This window comes from Cydia amplana, chromosome 10 (genome assembly GCF_948474715.1).
Source record: "Cydia amplana chromosome 10, ilCydAmpl1.1, whole genome shotgun sequence".
In the NCBI taxonomy this organism is placed as follows: Eukaryota; Metazoa; Arthropoda; class Insecta; order Lepidoptera; family Tortricidae; genus Cydia; species Cydia amplana.
Genome location: NC_086078.1, coordinates 2267786 through 2283163, shown reverse-complemented (window position 1 = coordinate 2283163; position 15378 = coordinate 2267786). Strand labels below are relative to the sequence as shown.

General features: G+C 38.0%; 2 protein-coding genes across 3 annotated transcripts in view; one reads left to right on the top strand and one right to left on the bottom strand.

Annotated features, from left to right (window-relative positions):
* The window catches only part of LOC134651392 (blood vessel epicardial substance-like), a 67849-nt gene extending 54584 nt beyond the window's left edge, over nt 1–13265 (bottom strand). The window contains exon 1 of one of the 2 annotated variants that reach the window (XM_063506488.1): nt 12396–13265. In XM_063506488.1, the coding sequence (XP_063362558.1) occupies nt 12396–12872 (477 nt within the window). In that variant the 5' untranslated portion in view covers nt 12873–13265. The remainder of the gene's footprint in view (nt 1–12395) is intronic. The other variant, XM_063506489.1, reaches the window with a different exon arrangement.
* Nucleotides 13266–13700: 435 nt separating this feature from the next.
* Nucleotides 13701–14621, top strand: LOC134651451 (ashwin-like). Its single transcript, XM_063506559.1, has 3 exons — nt 13701–13854; nt 13951–14274; nt 14559–14621. Exons 1-3 carry the CDS (start codon nt 13780–13782, stop codon nt 14619–14621), a joined length of 462 nt encoding a protein of 153 aa, XP_063362629.1. The 5' UTR covers nt 13701–13779.
* The last annotated feature ends 757 nt before the right edge of the window (nt 14622–15378 follow it).

The window sequence follows — 15378 nt, the reverse complement described above, 5'->3', positions numbered from 1 at the left end:
CACAAATCGTGCTAGTTGTCGGAAAAAGAACATGGCCACTAATCTGGCGCTGGACACCCTGTATCTATATGGCTGTTCTAGAAACACCTTATAAAGCCACAAGCCTTATTTAGCAAACTATTTACTATGTTGGAAAAAAGCAACAGCTATAAATCCGTTACATAATGAACGATCTGCCACAGAATGCAAACAAAGAACCTGAAAAAGGTGTGAATAGAAGGAAATGCAATTAAATGACTATGACCTAAAACAATAGGAACAATGCTCTTTCATGGAAGCCCATGAACCCGACATTGCAGCTTGAATAGACAATTAAACAATAAAATTGTTATTGTAGAAGAAGTAGTAAAACAGTTACAGTGAGCATTGTCACTTAACTTTATGAAGTGTAATGGAATGATACTGGTACACGTGACAACGAATAAAGAATATCACTCGTACGAGTCGTACGTTTATCGTTAAAAGAAAACGCGGGGAAGATCCTTCGTTTCGTGTGACTTATTAAGTCTGCGTGTGCGTGTTTTAAAATGTCTTGTCCCAAATTACGCGATAAGTACGAGCCATATGGAAAACGCAAAGAAATGACAAACATTCCCTGCGAAAAAGACGAAAAGAATTATTTAGGCAAAGAAACGTTAAACAAAGCGGTTGCTAGTGTCAAAAAGTTTGCTATTATATATGCTTTTATTTTGCCGTTATCGACACGACAAGAGCAAAAATAAAACACCAGCTGCTACTGGCCTGACTGTACTTATAATATGGTGCATTATTTATATAACAACGACAAAATGACAGCAACTTTACTTAGGTAATTATTAATAATTGTCGTGTCAAACGACACCGCCATTCCGCGTTCAATAAAAGAACCGCCAACGATACAGCACTCTATTACCAAACGGCGCCTCCCTAAAATTTGTCATATTTCACGTACAAATGTACCGTAATAGAGTTCGGGGCGAATTTGCCGCGAACAGGAAACTTTTAGTGGCACTCGGTTGCACGTAATCGATTTTGTGACACCAGCACGATAGCTTTAATAGCGATTCAATTTCCATAATACGCGGCGAAATATGCCGTTGTTAATGAGGTTTTTATTTAACATAAGATCCAACGTGCAAAGGTACATTTACGCTCCGACGATCTGTTAATGTGAGAAACAAAACATGTAGATATTACATACTATGTGTTGATACTGATGATCATGTAATCATGTTTTCTGTCCAATGATCCGGATCAGACCTGCATAGTCGCCTGAAGGCATCACAAACAACATGTATCTTGTTCAATAATAAAACGCAAAAATCGCCTAGTTCTGATCGAGATAAAGTTCAATTTCAATACAAGACAGAAAGACGATACGAGTTTTTGTAAGTTAACTAGTATTTAGCAGGTAGCCTTTACCCCGAGCGAAAGGGGTCGTGGCGCCAAGAGTAATTGCGTTGGCGACTAACTCCCTGTGGGGAGAGCGACAAGGTTGCTTTTAAAGGGTTATAAGCTGTAAAATGACGACGTGACGTGCGATAAACTTTGCACAGGTATTAAAAATACACGAGCAGGTAAAAGAAAAAACTCGATCCCTCCGGGCGTCGGTAAATTTAGACGATGAAAAAACTCCGTGGAGTGGCTGTGAGTTTGTGGTAAGGAATTAAGGATTCGCATTTGCAGGTGATTCACACCTTTCCACGTTAAAATCGACTGCTTATGCTCCTTTTTGAAAAGTATACTTTATTTCGTGTTAAACACGGTTGATTTTCAGTTAACCGGACGAGAAGTAGGTAAAACCAGAGCTAAGTACGCTAAAGCTGTTGAAAGATGGCTTAGCTTATACCTAAGTTTCAATAATCTGACGCTGGAGATAGAATCGAATTAATTTTTGTAAAATTGCATTATCGAATTTTACCGAATGCTATTTTAGAAACATTAGCCTTTTAAGCTTAGTGTTATTGTGTATTGCTCAAATACCGATATTTTTGGAAATCTTCTTCTTCTTCCTCGCGTTGTCCCGGCATTTTAGCCACGGCTCATGGGAGCCTGGGGTCCGCTTGGCAACTAATCCCAGGAATTGGCGTAGGCACTAGTTTTTACGAAAACGACTGCCATCTGACCTTCCAACCCAGAGGGTAAACTAGGCCTTATTGGGATCAGTCCGGTTTCCTCACGATGTTTTCCTTCACCGAAAAGCGACTGGTAAATATCAAATGATATTTCGTACATAAGTTCCGAAAAACTCATCGGTACGAGCCGGGGTTTGAACCCGCGACCTCCGGATTGCAAGTCGCACGCCCTTACCGCTAGGCCACCAGCGCTTCCCGTATTTTTGGAAATATCAACTCGGATCGTATTTACTAGGTAATTTTAAACGAAGATAGTACGAAATTTGGATGGTACAAGGCCGGCTTTACTAAAATCCTAAACCAAATACAGCGGACACCCATCTACGGATGAATAAGTAGTCCACATCAGTTAACGGGCAAGTGCCGCAAATGGTGAGATAGTTACAAGTGGAAGCTGGTAAACGCACTCCATCAATCTTGTTTTATCGACTCGCAGCCCGCTGTGCACATAAAATTCACATTCGCGCCTTTAAGGTAATAACATTAAGTGAACTTTGACTTTTAGATCCCAGACTCAAGAAAATGATTAGGCTAATGGAGATTTTTCATTTCGTTTCGGATATACCTAGATAGAGGATAGGTATTACATTTTGCAATTCAAGTGTCGGTTGATTGCTCTTGCAATTTAATTTTTTATTATTGCCTCCCAAGTTAGTCGCAATAATCTAGCTGACCACGCTAGATTTTCACCGATTTTGCAAAGACAATGCATACACAGCCCACAGGAGCGCCATTCTTGACGTATCACTATCACTTGGCATGAAAACTTAGGGTGGTCCGATTTCATTTGATAGTATATGGTTCAATCAGATGTGAGCTTGTAAGTGGCGGATCTAGGGCAGGCAAATTGCTTCAGGGCGCAACAATGTAGAGTGCAAGGAACCCTGCTCTAAGCTGAAACCATAAATTACTAGAATGGGGCAGTTTCCAATCTGTAGTCAGTAAGTAGTCTTTAGCACTGGGTTACATACAAATAAATGGGTGCGCATGAGAAACACACAATTTAACCATACTTACTTATGTCTTGTCTTCTCTTCTCTTCTCCTTCTCCTCTTCCTCCAAATAATAAAGAGAAATTGATGGCAGAAATTAGGGGTCCCTGTTGTAGCCCTGATTGCCGATAAGGACTTAGATCCCTAGCTTTGAAGTAGCCTGTCACTGTAGATTTGACAACTAAGCAAAGCCTTACTTGGTCTTACGTTCTAAAATGTTTTAGAAAAAGTGCAAACCAGCATCAGCACACTTTGGGTTATTTTTTTCCTAAAACAAGTTTATTAATTCATAAAGGTCCCCGTTGTGATAGACATTCGATACGACACTGGTTGAGAGCCAAGTCTGATGATCCCAATTACAATATCCACGGAACGGGACCAACAGACGATATTGGCATCGGCGTGCATCGCCTTTGCATAAAATCGATAGTTTTACCCGCAAACACCTTAGGTCTTGTTAGATTGGGATATTTGGAATTTGTTTACCTTGCCTACTAGGTTCTTGCTGTAAGATTGGAGAAATATTCGAAAAGATATATCATTGCCAGTTTACAAATTTTTCACACATATTGTAGAGTCAAATGCTGCCTGCAAAAAAGGGATGCTAAGATAGAAAATCAATTGAGTTCAGCTAAGACCTACTTAAGCTAAGACCTAATAACGTGCAGCCACATAATCTATCTACATAGTCTATAAGACACGTGAAAGTCAACATGCAGCCATAGAATTGTTTGAAGATAACAAGAAGGAACAACAAGCTAGAAAAGCACAACTGTGCGACGAGGTCGCGGAAACATCCTAACTTTAGATTGTCTGGGCTGGAATTTTGTCTATTGTGGTTGAAGAGGAATTGAAATAACGACCTAAGCAGGCGTGCTGCTTATACATAATTATAACTAGTGGCTCTTCGAGCTGTAGACCTCGCGTTAAGCTTAGAAAATGTAAAAGTGAATAATACTTAGTTCGTCGAGTCGTTATCACAGTGATCTCACAATGGTCTTAAGCACTATAGACGCTATCCTTAATGCCAACTTCCGCATTTTGAAAAATTCAACACAGGTTTTCTAAGCTTTATGAATAAGGAGATCAAATAGACCTGTATCTAAATGTATGAATGGCTGATGTATCCGCTGTATTACAGTATAGTCACTCGCCTTGTTTCTTGCTAAATATGTATCTCGTTATACGAAGGGTACGTGATACGTTATATCTGCAGCAATCTTATTTGTAGAGCCAGCGTGTCAAATGTTTTAGTGCTGCAAACTATTTTTACAGTACATATGGTGCTAATTTACCGCCCTAGTGCAGTAACTAGCACTATACGTGCGTATGTTGAAAATTTAAAGGGCCATATGTACTGCAAAACGTCGAACAATACACGTGCGAAAAGTAGGTAATTTGCAACTCGTGTCGATTTAAAACACTAGCTCCCTTCGGTCGTGTTTCAATTTATCGCCACTCGTTGCGAATTTCCTACTTTTCGCACTTGTATCGTATCGTAATGTACATTGCTGTGCAGCCTGCGTAATCGTATAAATAGGTGACGCGATTCCCTGCGAGTGTGACGTATGGGAGCGTTCACCCCTGTGCCCCACTAACCCGATCGAAGGATTGCAGGGTGCCAAGTGTAGGCTTATGAAGTTATGACGCCTTTAAATAAATAAACTATTATTTACTGCAATGTTTTTCAACGTGGCCCATCGGTGAAACGACGCCATACTTTTTATTGTCCTAACAAAAATATTTGAAATTTAGTAAGGATCTTGTCAAGTTGTGATTATGCCTCCTAAATTTTACGATTCTTTGTTAAACCCATAAAAAATTATCATCAAAAAACAGAAAACACTCATGTCCAACCATAAGTATGATTATCGTTTCACAATGCGTGGCCGTCCTTTACCTAAGGGTCCTAAGGTATATGAAGTGAACATAAATTTACGTTTTCTATTCGACATAAAATTCCGCAAATTCTAATATTGTTCATGTCCTAAGGTTTCATGAATGTCACAATCACAATTTTTATTTGTTTACAGAATTTCCCCAGGGACTTGAAAGACTAATAACTCGTGCAGTTAGTTTTCATAATTCAAACAAACACGTATAATCTGCTTGCCGACTGAAAGGAAAGACTTTTAGTACGTCGTTTATTTCCTTAATACAAAATTCTGAACTGTATGTTAGCTCCTTATGGTACCATAAGGACGCTTGGTAAGATGTTTACATTTAAGTTTAAGGGGTAAAGCAGCCCATCGACACCCCATACTATGATAACTTAGGAACGTACTTGTTACCAACGTTGAGGCATAGTAAATAATCTTATCGAATTAAAATGACTGCTGTTGCATTTTGGTAACACATACCATACTTGCTTTCAAACATAGACGTATTATACCTACTTTTCTTTAGGTTGGTATGATCGGTAAAACGTCTACCGTCATTCTAAATTGTCGTGAAAGCGGTTATGTTACGTGTTTATTTTTGTGTTTAGACCAAATAACTTTAGCTTTTAGTTAAATGGGGGGCAAATCTTTAAGAAAATGTGAAGTTTGTGGGGTCAGGCGTGTAAGGAAACTTACTTCTGATATATTTTTAGCAAGATTTCCCCTTGATTCAAACAGGTCGGTAAACTGATGTTTTTGTGCGATATTTTCATTTTGAGTCGTTACCAGATACTAATTTAATTAGTTTGGAGTAGTTTTTATCGTTTACAATCCTTGATTAAAACGAAAACATTCTGTGAATAGATTCTTCTTGTAAAAAACTAGGTAACCTAAGACACGAATAGTGTGCGAACAACTTATCGATAATCCCTTTATTTCAGATATCGACTATGGGTAAAGGTAACAGGTAATGAGGATTTGGAATATTTACCTATACAAAGGCTGAATGAAACTCCAACCTCTGAATATCTACAAGTGAATGAGCCTGACAGCTTTTTCCCTTTGTGGGAAGTTGGAGTTCACAGCCTTCACAGGCAAGACTCAGTGTTTGCAGGAGTGCTCTAAAAGTAGATTGTAGCTTTAGTTACGTTCATAAGCGTATTGTAATATGCCTACGTAAATATAAAACTATTTGTATCTTATCTTTATTATGTAAAATAAAATTATTTTTATATTTTGCATTTATTTTATTAATCCACCTGATTTTCAATATTTACTTTTACAGTAGTACAGTACAACAGCACGTATCGCACATTTATCGATATCGATAAACAGTAGGTACCGGAAGTGTCGAGCCCTAGCGTTGTTTTTTTTTGTGTTGGCAGTATTGACATGTATTTGGTGTGTTGGCACAATGTACGTTCTTAATTCGGTTTAAGGCTTGTTCGAGAGTGCCGACTCTTAAAACGTAGTGATTTAATACTCTTTGGGGTAAAGAGCAAGAATGTAAACATATCCTAGACGTCGACTGTACCTAAGATGTTGATAAATGTTTAAACTGAAGACGTCATTAATGTCGTTCATAAATCATGTCACAGCTGCAATGGACAGCGACAGCGTTTCAGTTTGCACACATTAACATATATAGTTATGTAATATAAGCCATCGCCGAACACAGACCAATGGCCCAATTATATGCAAAGGAATATAATATTGACAGATAACCATTGAATTGAAAAGTTATACAATATCGGCCGTATAGCTGTTTTAACACCCCTCTTCTCACACTTAAGGTTAATAACCGACCCCTATAACACATCCCGTAAAGGGTTGTGCACTGCACTTGAAATCGAGTGAGTTGCGGCAAGTGCAATCAATATCCAAAAACTAAAGGCCACAAACCGGCCTATTTTTAGAAGCCCAAGCAATCTGTCTAAGTGGGGAAATAGCAGTTTTTAACTCATGCAAATGCCGTGAGGTACTCGCGGATTTGGAACATGCAACGGGGTACCGAAAATTCTGAGGGCCTACCGCGAACCACGTTCGACGTGCTGCCTCTCTGTTGCACTTGTAAATTCGTACGTAAGTGTGACAGGGAGGCAACACGTCGAACGTGGTTCGCGGTAGGCCCTCTGCTCTGAAAGCGTGAAAGCTAAAGAAAACGAAGGTAGAAAAACAGTAAAACATCGTTCCGAGGAGGTTCGTGGTTTTCCTTTACATTTTAAGTTTGTAGGTTTGTGGTTATTGCATAAAGAGTTTAGAGCTTAAGCTTCACGGAGTTCGCAAGCTTAAACTGTGTTACAACATTGAAGAAAATTGGAAAGTATTGCTGAATTCGATATTTTAAGTTTCCTAGAGTAATAAATCAGATAATAACTTATTCCTTTTATTATTACATCGTATACAAACCAGTAGTACAATACCTGGTATGAATTATAGACATGGATTGCATTATAAATGTCAAGCTCAAGATTGCATAAGAAGTAAGTTGTAACACAGCAAGAAACTAGACCAGTAATCCTGTTTAAATATGTACTTTAATCTTATTCAGAACTGCTACTTTACAACAGAAGGAATGATTAATTTATCAAGTCGACAAGGGATAAACATAAATTTTAAACGAGTTAACACCCAATTAGTAGAAGACTGATAAAGGATTAGATAAAAACCAATTAATAGTAGGATAGATAACGGGAGCATTACAGTATGATGTCGCCTTCAGAGCCTGCTTGTGGTGCAATGGGTTTCCATATCGAGTGGAACGCAGGCCAAGTGAGACGATTCTAGCGATTATTATCCTTGAAATAGCTCAGAGACAGGCTTGTGATACTTTGCGAGTGTTGTAAGGTGGCCGAAGTTTACTTAAAAGCTGTTCCTAAAATTCTGAGATCTTACATAATAGTCGCCTTTCTTCCGTGTATTCATAACTAATAATATAATATTATAAAATGCGAAAGTAAATCTCTTCGTCTGTCTGTTACCTTTAGTAGTTAAAGGAGTATTAAGCCGATTTGATGTGGCATGTAGTACAAAAATAAAGATCTGCGCGATGGACATAGACTACAAACTTTACTTAGGGTTTTTTTTAATATTATTTAACAGGACCTTTACTTAGGGTTATTTACCGCCCCTTGAATGACCAGGCAGTGCCGCGGACATAGCTAATAAACACAAGTACTTGTTGGGTTTAAAACGTTAGGATGTGTAGGTTTTTTAAATAAAACTAAAAAAGTCTACGCCCGGTTTACTGTCGAATAAAACTCCTGGTATGCATCCAAATGTTTCTCCTTCTAGATGTTCTGTTGTAAATAAAGAAGCCGAAACGATTGGAACAAGTAACTTACAGATTGCCCCACACATTACACCCCCAAACTGTTACCGGCTGTTTAACCCCCGGATAACGGATAAATTCAACTAACTTTATCGAGGGTTTGCGTATTTATAACATCATTCGGTCCACGGAATTATTGATGCTGTGTACTGTAACCCGACGTGTTTCCTGTTTGGAGATAGGCTCATTTTGCCACTGAGGACTACTTTGGGATCCTATAGTAACCATTTGCCAATAGAAATAGGTTTGTGGTAAATTCTAATTCTGTAGACTGAAAGATGACTCTGATTTTCTTAGTACCACGTCGGTGGCAAACAAGCATACGGCTCGCAAGCGTGGTAAGCGGCCACCGTAGCCTATAGACGCCTGCAACTCCAGAGGTGCTACATGAGCGTTGTTGTACACATTCTTTTTTTTTAAAGGCAATCATTTCAAACCTGTACACTCCTTTTTTCAACCCCATACTGTAGTACGAGAAAACCTCGGCAGGGGCTCAAACCCCACCTCATACACGTGCTTACACGCGAATATATGTTCTATGACACCAATAAGGGTAAAAACTTACAATGACACGCAAACATTACCAACGAAGACTGCTACTGAAAACATAAGTCACCAAGAAATTTATCAGATGAAAGCGGCATCGGTTTATTCCTTAAGGGCAGTCTAACTTTTACCGCTTCGGCGACATCTCTTACAAACTTCAGTAAAAAGTTACTCTAGTTGGCCACTAGTTTCCTTTACGCAATGTAGTTTTCACTCGACCATTCCTTTATTTGATCGGGGGATCGGGACGAGGTATAAATAAGTGTTGGATTTTCAACGCAACTTTATCATGATTGATCTGTTTTTAAGGGGCCCACTGATTACCAGTCCGCCGGACGGTACCGGCCTGTCAGTTAGAACAAAAAGTTGACAGTTCCGAACAACTGACAGGCCGATACCGTCCGGCAGACTGTTAATCAGTGGGCCCCTTTATGTTTAAAATCGCTGCATTATATACTTTCGTTAGTTGCGTAACTTGCGTAGTATTAATATAATATTCCGTGAACGATCCTTTTAGCCGATTTTAAAGAGAAAGGGGAGTAGGAATTTAATGCAATCAGATAGGTAGTACGTCGCATGACAATTTACAATAAGGATCGATGCAAAAACAATAATAGTTATTTACGATACAAGTGCGGAAAAGAGGAAATTCGAAACGAGTGGCGATAAATTAAAACACGACCGAAGGGAGTGTTTTAGATCGACACGAGTTGCGAATTACCTATTCGCACGTGTATTGTACAACGTTTTACAGTACATATGGCCCTTTAAACTTTTGACATCGCACAAAAAGTGCTATTTTACGCACTAGTGCGGGAAAATAGGACCATATGTACTGTAAAGAGTATTTGTAGTGTATTGTAGATTTAAATACAAAGTAGGAAAGCGTACACTATAAGAGCCTGAGGAAACTAGGCCTTGTTCGAACTAGGCCGTCTCCTTACGTCTTACAATGTTTGGTACACGCAAGAGCTCAAGCTCAACAATATCTGAAAGTGGCACTCCAGTGCTAGGCAACTATGTATAACTTAAAGTACTTAAACTTCTATAAATCCTCTTTCATCCCCCTTTCCCCGAGTGGACGTAAATCTAGAATTCTAGATCCAGCGCTGTTATTGAATACCTAATTCGCCGTTAACTCGCTCCAGCTCCACACTCGAGCGTGAGAGCACGTGCTCCGTCTATCGCTTCCCGAAAACATGATTCATTCCGGAGGCGTAGCTGTACGTCAGAACCAGGCGTATTGGAGATAAAGTGAAGTGGACTTGTAGAGGTAGTGGTTTAGTGGGCAATAGGATTGAATAATGTTGTGGATTTTTCGTAAAAGACGAGGAAAATAAAAAGATACATATTGGATTTGTAGAGCCCATCATCACATCATAGTATAAAACAAAGTCGCTTCCCGCTGTCTGTCTGTCCCTATGTATGCTTAGATCTTTAAAACTACGCAACGGATTTTGATGCGGTTTTTTTAATAGATGGAGTGATTCAAGAGGAAGGTTTATGTATAATTTGTTAACCCGTGCCTAGCCGGGGCGGGTCTCTAGTCGAAAATATGACTCATATCTGTGCTCGTATAAAAGACACAGCTTTTAGGTTCAACATTTTAGACAAGACACAAATAGAGAAGGAAATGACCCAAAAAGTAGCTGAAATGTTTTTAACTATTATTCGGGTAAATTGATGGGAAAATTTTACCCAAATCTTCGTCACTTGGATGTAGATGGCTGAGTATTAGGTAGGTATTTGGTCGTGAATAAACTGAATAGAGAATGCATTCTGAAATCATCGTTTCTAAATACTTAAATATCAAATATATAATGGACACGCCGGAAAAATACGTATAAGTATTAAAATAAATGACAGTTCGTTTGTTTCGGAATAGTCTCTAGCTTAAATCGCTTGTACCCACGTTTGAGGGTTGTAACGCCGTTTGTGCACTAATTGGAAATTGAATTGCTTGCTGTGCAATAGTTGCAATCCATAACCTATTATTTAAACTATTTAAAGATTACGAATCGGTATTTCTAACCGCGTAGAAACGATACTAGTACGAGAGGCGTAGAGTTCGGGGCACCAAGCGTCGCGTAAGCGTAATCGTGTTGTTGGCATACAAGTCTTCACGCTTACGCCTGTTGTAATGACGACAGAGATATCATACGCTTACGTTACTCTACGACTATACATCTCGTTCTACGCGCGTATTACGCCATAACGCCACGCTTACGCATCGTGTGCTGAGGGCCTAAACGACAGTTGGTTTGGCTACATCATTTAGCTGTTTGGCATTAGCGAAAACAGCTTTTCTAATGACATTAAATATTGTTAGGTACGCGAGTCTCGACAAATCGTGCTCACAAGCATGACGTATGACATTACTAGCAAGTAGCTTACATAGGCGATCAATGCGTAATTTTCAAGGCTCGGAAAAACGCCCGTCATTTTGAAAACAAATCATAATTTTCATCAAACAGTCGAAAATTTTCGTTTATATTTAATATTTAATCGTTGACATTGGTATAAAGAAGTCTGTGTTGTACGGAACAGGGTAATGTTTTCAAAATGACGCGCGTTTTCCGTGCCTTGGTAATTTTGCATGCAATGCCTATTGCCCCTGAAGTCCCTGATCGATTGCTGGAGTAACCAATGTAGGTGCACTGATAAGAGTTCATAGAGACTGCTCTACCTTTGGTACTTTTGTCTACTGACTCTTCTCAAATACCTCTGATTTCGCAGTTTTCACTTCCATATCAGTTTTAAGGCTTCGTCACACAGGCGCGTTTTCCGAGCGGGGCGTGAGCGAGGCGCGCCGCTTTTACATATAAAACGCTCACGCCCCGCCCGGGAAACGCGCCTGTGTGACGGAACCTTTACTGATGCGACTGATATGGAAGTATAGGTAAATAAATATTTTTATTTTGTGTTAATTGCATAGGAAGTATAATATATTATTTTCTCTATTTTATTTTTATTATTAACTTACTATTAACATAGCTAAGGAGACATGTAGTATTATAGAAAATAAACTTTCGCCAGACAGTCTGTCTAGGACAAATGCTGAATTATAAAGAAATTCATGCGCAGATTGCAAAAATCAAGTTATTACAAAGATAAGATTGTGTTATCTGACATTAGTTTGATATGCAAATTCACCACATTTATATAATCATTCACTGATAAGATATGATACAGCTGATGGGGTTTAATTGGACTAAAACTTAATATTCATAGTTTAAAAAAATATTTCAAACTGAAGGACAGAAAAATAATGAATGTGATTTATTTCTTTAGAGACTTTTTACAAAAAATTTGGGTATTAAGAAGATTGATTGCTTGTGATTGTTAAAGCATAAAAATTACCTTCAAAATATTAGTTTCAGTATAGGAATAATTTTATTTTAAGTTTTCTCATGTAACCCATCTCCGGTTCAGTTTTTAGCAGTATATATAAATAGGTACTGTAAGTTTTTAATTGATAATACATATAAAATTGGTCTATATTTAGATTAAGGAATACTTGAATGTTTCTTACCTCTTCAATGTCTTTGTGAAACTTGATTGGCCTCATCAAATAGAAGTGTACCGAGAAATACACAAAGTTTATCGCTATGAATGCACTGTTCCACAACACAGCGTCCAGATAGCACTCGATACTCCACGCCCAGATGCCAGAAAACGTGCACCCGAGGATCAGAGCCACGCGCAACCATATCAGTCCTGTCGGCGTGTGGGGCGCCAAGAACGACAGCAGAAAAAATACATTGGCCACTTGGAAAAATATGTGGTTTATCGGCCGCCATTTACCGCACGGGTTTAAATACATGTCCCACATCGACGGCCGATCCTGCACCGTCACGTTGTCCAGCTGACTCGGCGGCGCCAGCTTGGGCACGTCCAGCACCATCTCGCGCCGCGGCGCCCCCGTGACGTCACTGACCGCCGCAACGTCCGTGGTAGCATTCTGCAAGCCGGTCACCATTCCGATCGCTAAGGCACTGATAAACAACATAGTCCCTCCTCGCGCGTACGTCCCGATCCGATTCTAACATCGAAATTATCGCGGGAACCATTAACATTTGACTGCTCTTGTATTTCACACGCGCACTGATAAACACTTATTTTATTCACAAACAAACATCGAGATCTAATTACGATTCGCGTGATTTATTTATGCGAAAATAAAATAAGATTTAAAACTTTTGATAGAGAGAAGAGGGGTTAACGCAGGAACGCCACACATGTACCTATGATAATATATAACGTTTAAATTAATTTTAACATATCTATAATTAAAATTTCTTCAAGAGTCCAAAATAAAAACGTTAGAAATAAGTAAAGCAAACAATCAAAGCTTCACATGACAGCACTGAATCGAACTGACAGAAAACAGAAACCATAGCCAACCAATAAAATACCCATAGCCAACTAGACTTGAGTGATGGCTATGGCGAAAGTTGGTTCCTCTTTTGCTTCTTTTGACTTCTTTTCTTGTAAAGACTTTTGTCAAGAATTTGTGAGACAGTTATTTGTTGAATAATAATTAATTAAAATTTTTACGTATTATTAATTAAAAAAAAATACGTCAAGCACTATACTTACTGATTACAAAGAATGCTGTCGTATACGTACCTTCTGTAAAATTATTCCCTATAATAGCGATTAATTTTCAATTAAAAATAAAATTAAGTTTCTTAATTATTTGTTAATGGGGAATTGGTTTATTTTTTTTAATACTCTTTTAGTCTAAGCTCTTATGTGCATGTTCTTTTTAATATTGCAAACTTCATACACGCCCTTCAAATGTCAGCTGTCATTATCAGCTGAGGCCGAGGCTGAGGTTATTAAAAAGCCTCCAAAATGAATTTTGGTAAAATATGTTTTAATAAACTTTCCGATGATTTATAAGACGTTTGAATATGGCTGTCCCTTGTGAAATGTTACTACATCCCGAATTATTAACCAACGAGCAATTAATATACGTACTTCACGAGGTAATCTACGGTGGATAGTTTACTACTAGTTTTGTTTACAGTTACTACGCATTCGGGGTGCCTTTCGTGTAAATAAACATCTATTTTCAATTCTAGCGACATTTGAGGATTCCGAACCTAGAAAATATGGCAAGAGATGAATTGTTACACATTTTTCATCAGTTTTGTGTGCCCCATGGTCAAAGAAGGTATAGAGACTCAGGAAGGGGAAAGGTGTTAAATAAAACACGACCCGTCAGTCCGCCTGCGCCCCAGAAAGTATCTCTAAATACAGCATTTAACACAAGAAAATCTGTGCACTCAGATCACTTCGACAGAATCAAACCACCGCCGGACTTGTTAAGTGGGCATATGAAAAGGATTAAACTAGAAAATAAAGACAAAGGTGCTTATTTAAAAAGGAAAATGTCCATAGACTCTGTAAGTACATTTTATTTCATACACCTCGCTTCACTCACTTCACTTGCGGTGACTTAAACATGTTAAATATTTACTTACCATTTGAAATTATTTCAACAGTTTTATCCATCACTAACCCATTAACTCCGGAATTATTTTACAATTATTAGGATTGGACAATTTTCTAGTATAAAAATGATCCTGATAAAACTTAAATCAAAATTTTACTTATTCTCTCAAAAAAGGTATCACATTGCATTATTACATATATGTTAAATATTAAATTAAGCCTTCAATTGTTTCAGGATACACCTGCAACTGACAGTCCACCGCCAAAAAAAGACAGGAAACCTATAACATGGCCCTAAACACTCACATCAACACCATGGAAACATCAACCACAATCGTAGCCAACATACCAATTGTTTACACTCCATAGCGTTTTTACATTTATTTATTTATATTTCAAAAAAATATATTTACATGAGTGTCACAAATATCTTAATACTACAAAAATATCACACTTATGCCAACATCATTGACAAAAGGTAACAAATTAATCTAACTTGAAAGCACAATTATTACTTTGAGTTTGATATCATAATACTTAAGCATTCTTTGTGCATTGTGCACAACAACTCATGCCATGGCACGTTTAGAGGGATCGTGGCATTCAACGGAATCAAATGTAATTTCCATGAAAGATAAGGATAACAGTCCTTATTTTGCTTTACTGTAGAATTAATCTAAAAAATAATGTAAAGCGGTGTTTTACTACAGTGCTTTTTGCTGCTATATGAGGTAAGTGATAGGTTTTGTGTTTGCCCAGCTGCCACTGAAGAGCGGGTATTATTCTGTCTTTGTATATTTTATTTATAAGTAATGAAAATTATCAATTTGGTGACTAAAAGTTGGATGCAAAGAGAAAAAATGAGTTTTATACTTTTATTACTTCTGTAAATAATACCTGTTTAGCTAAGGCATGCCATACAGGTACCTTCTGTAGAATTAAATTTAAACTTTTTTTTATGATGTCTCCTCATGTCCGTTATTTTTATGAATTGACAATCCTGTAACGTTGACGGAAAATAAATATGAATCTTTAGTAAAAGTATAATATATTTT

Bases quoted from the DNA above. Each gene is read 5' to 3' on its own strand.
- LOC134651451 (XM_063506559.1), top strand. From the start codon at position 13,780: ATGGCTGTCCCTTGTGAAATGTTACTACATCCCGAATTATTAACCAAC. The intron at 13,855-13,950 runs GTAATCTACGGT...TTTCAATTCTAG, and splicing joins TAATATACGTACTTCACGAG to CGACATTTGAGGATTCCGAA. The intron at 14,275-14,558 runs GTAAGTACATTT...CAATTGTTTCAG, and splicing joins GGAAAATGTCCATAGACTCT to GATACACCTGCAACTGACAG.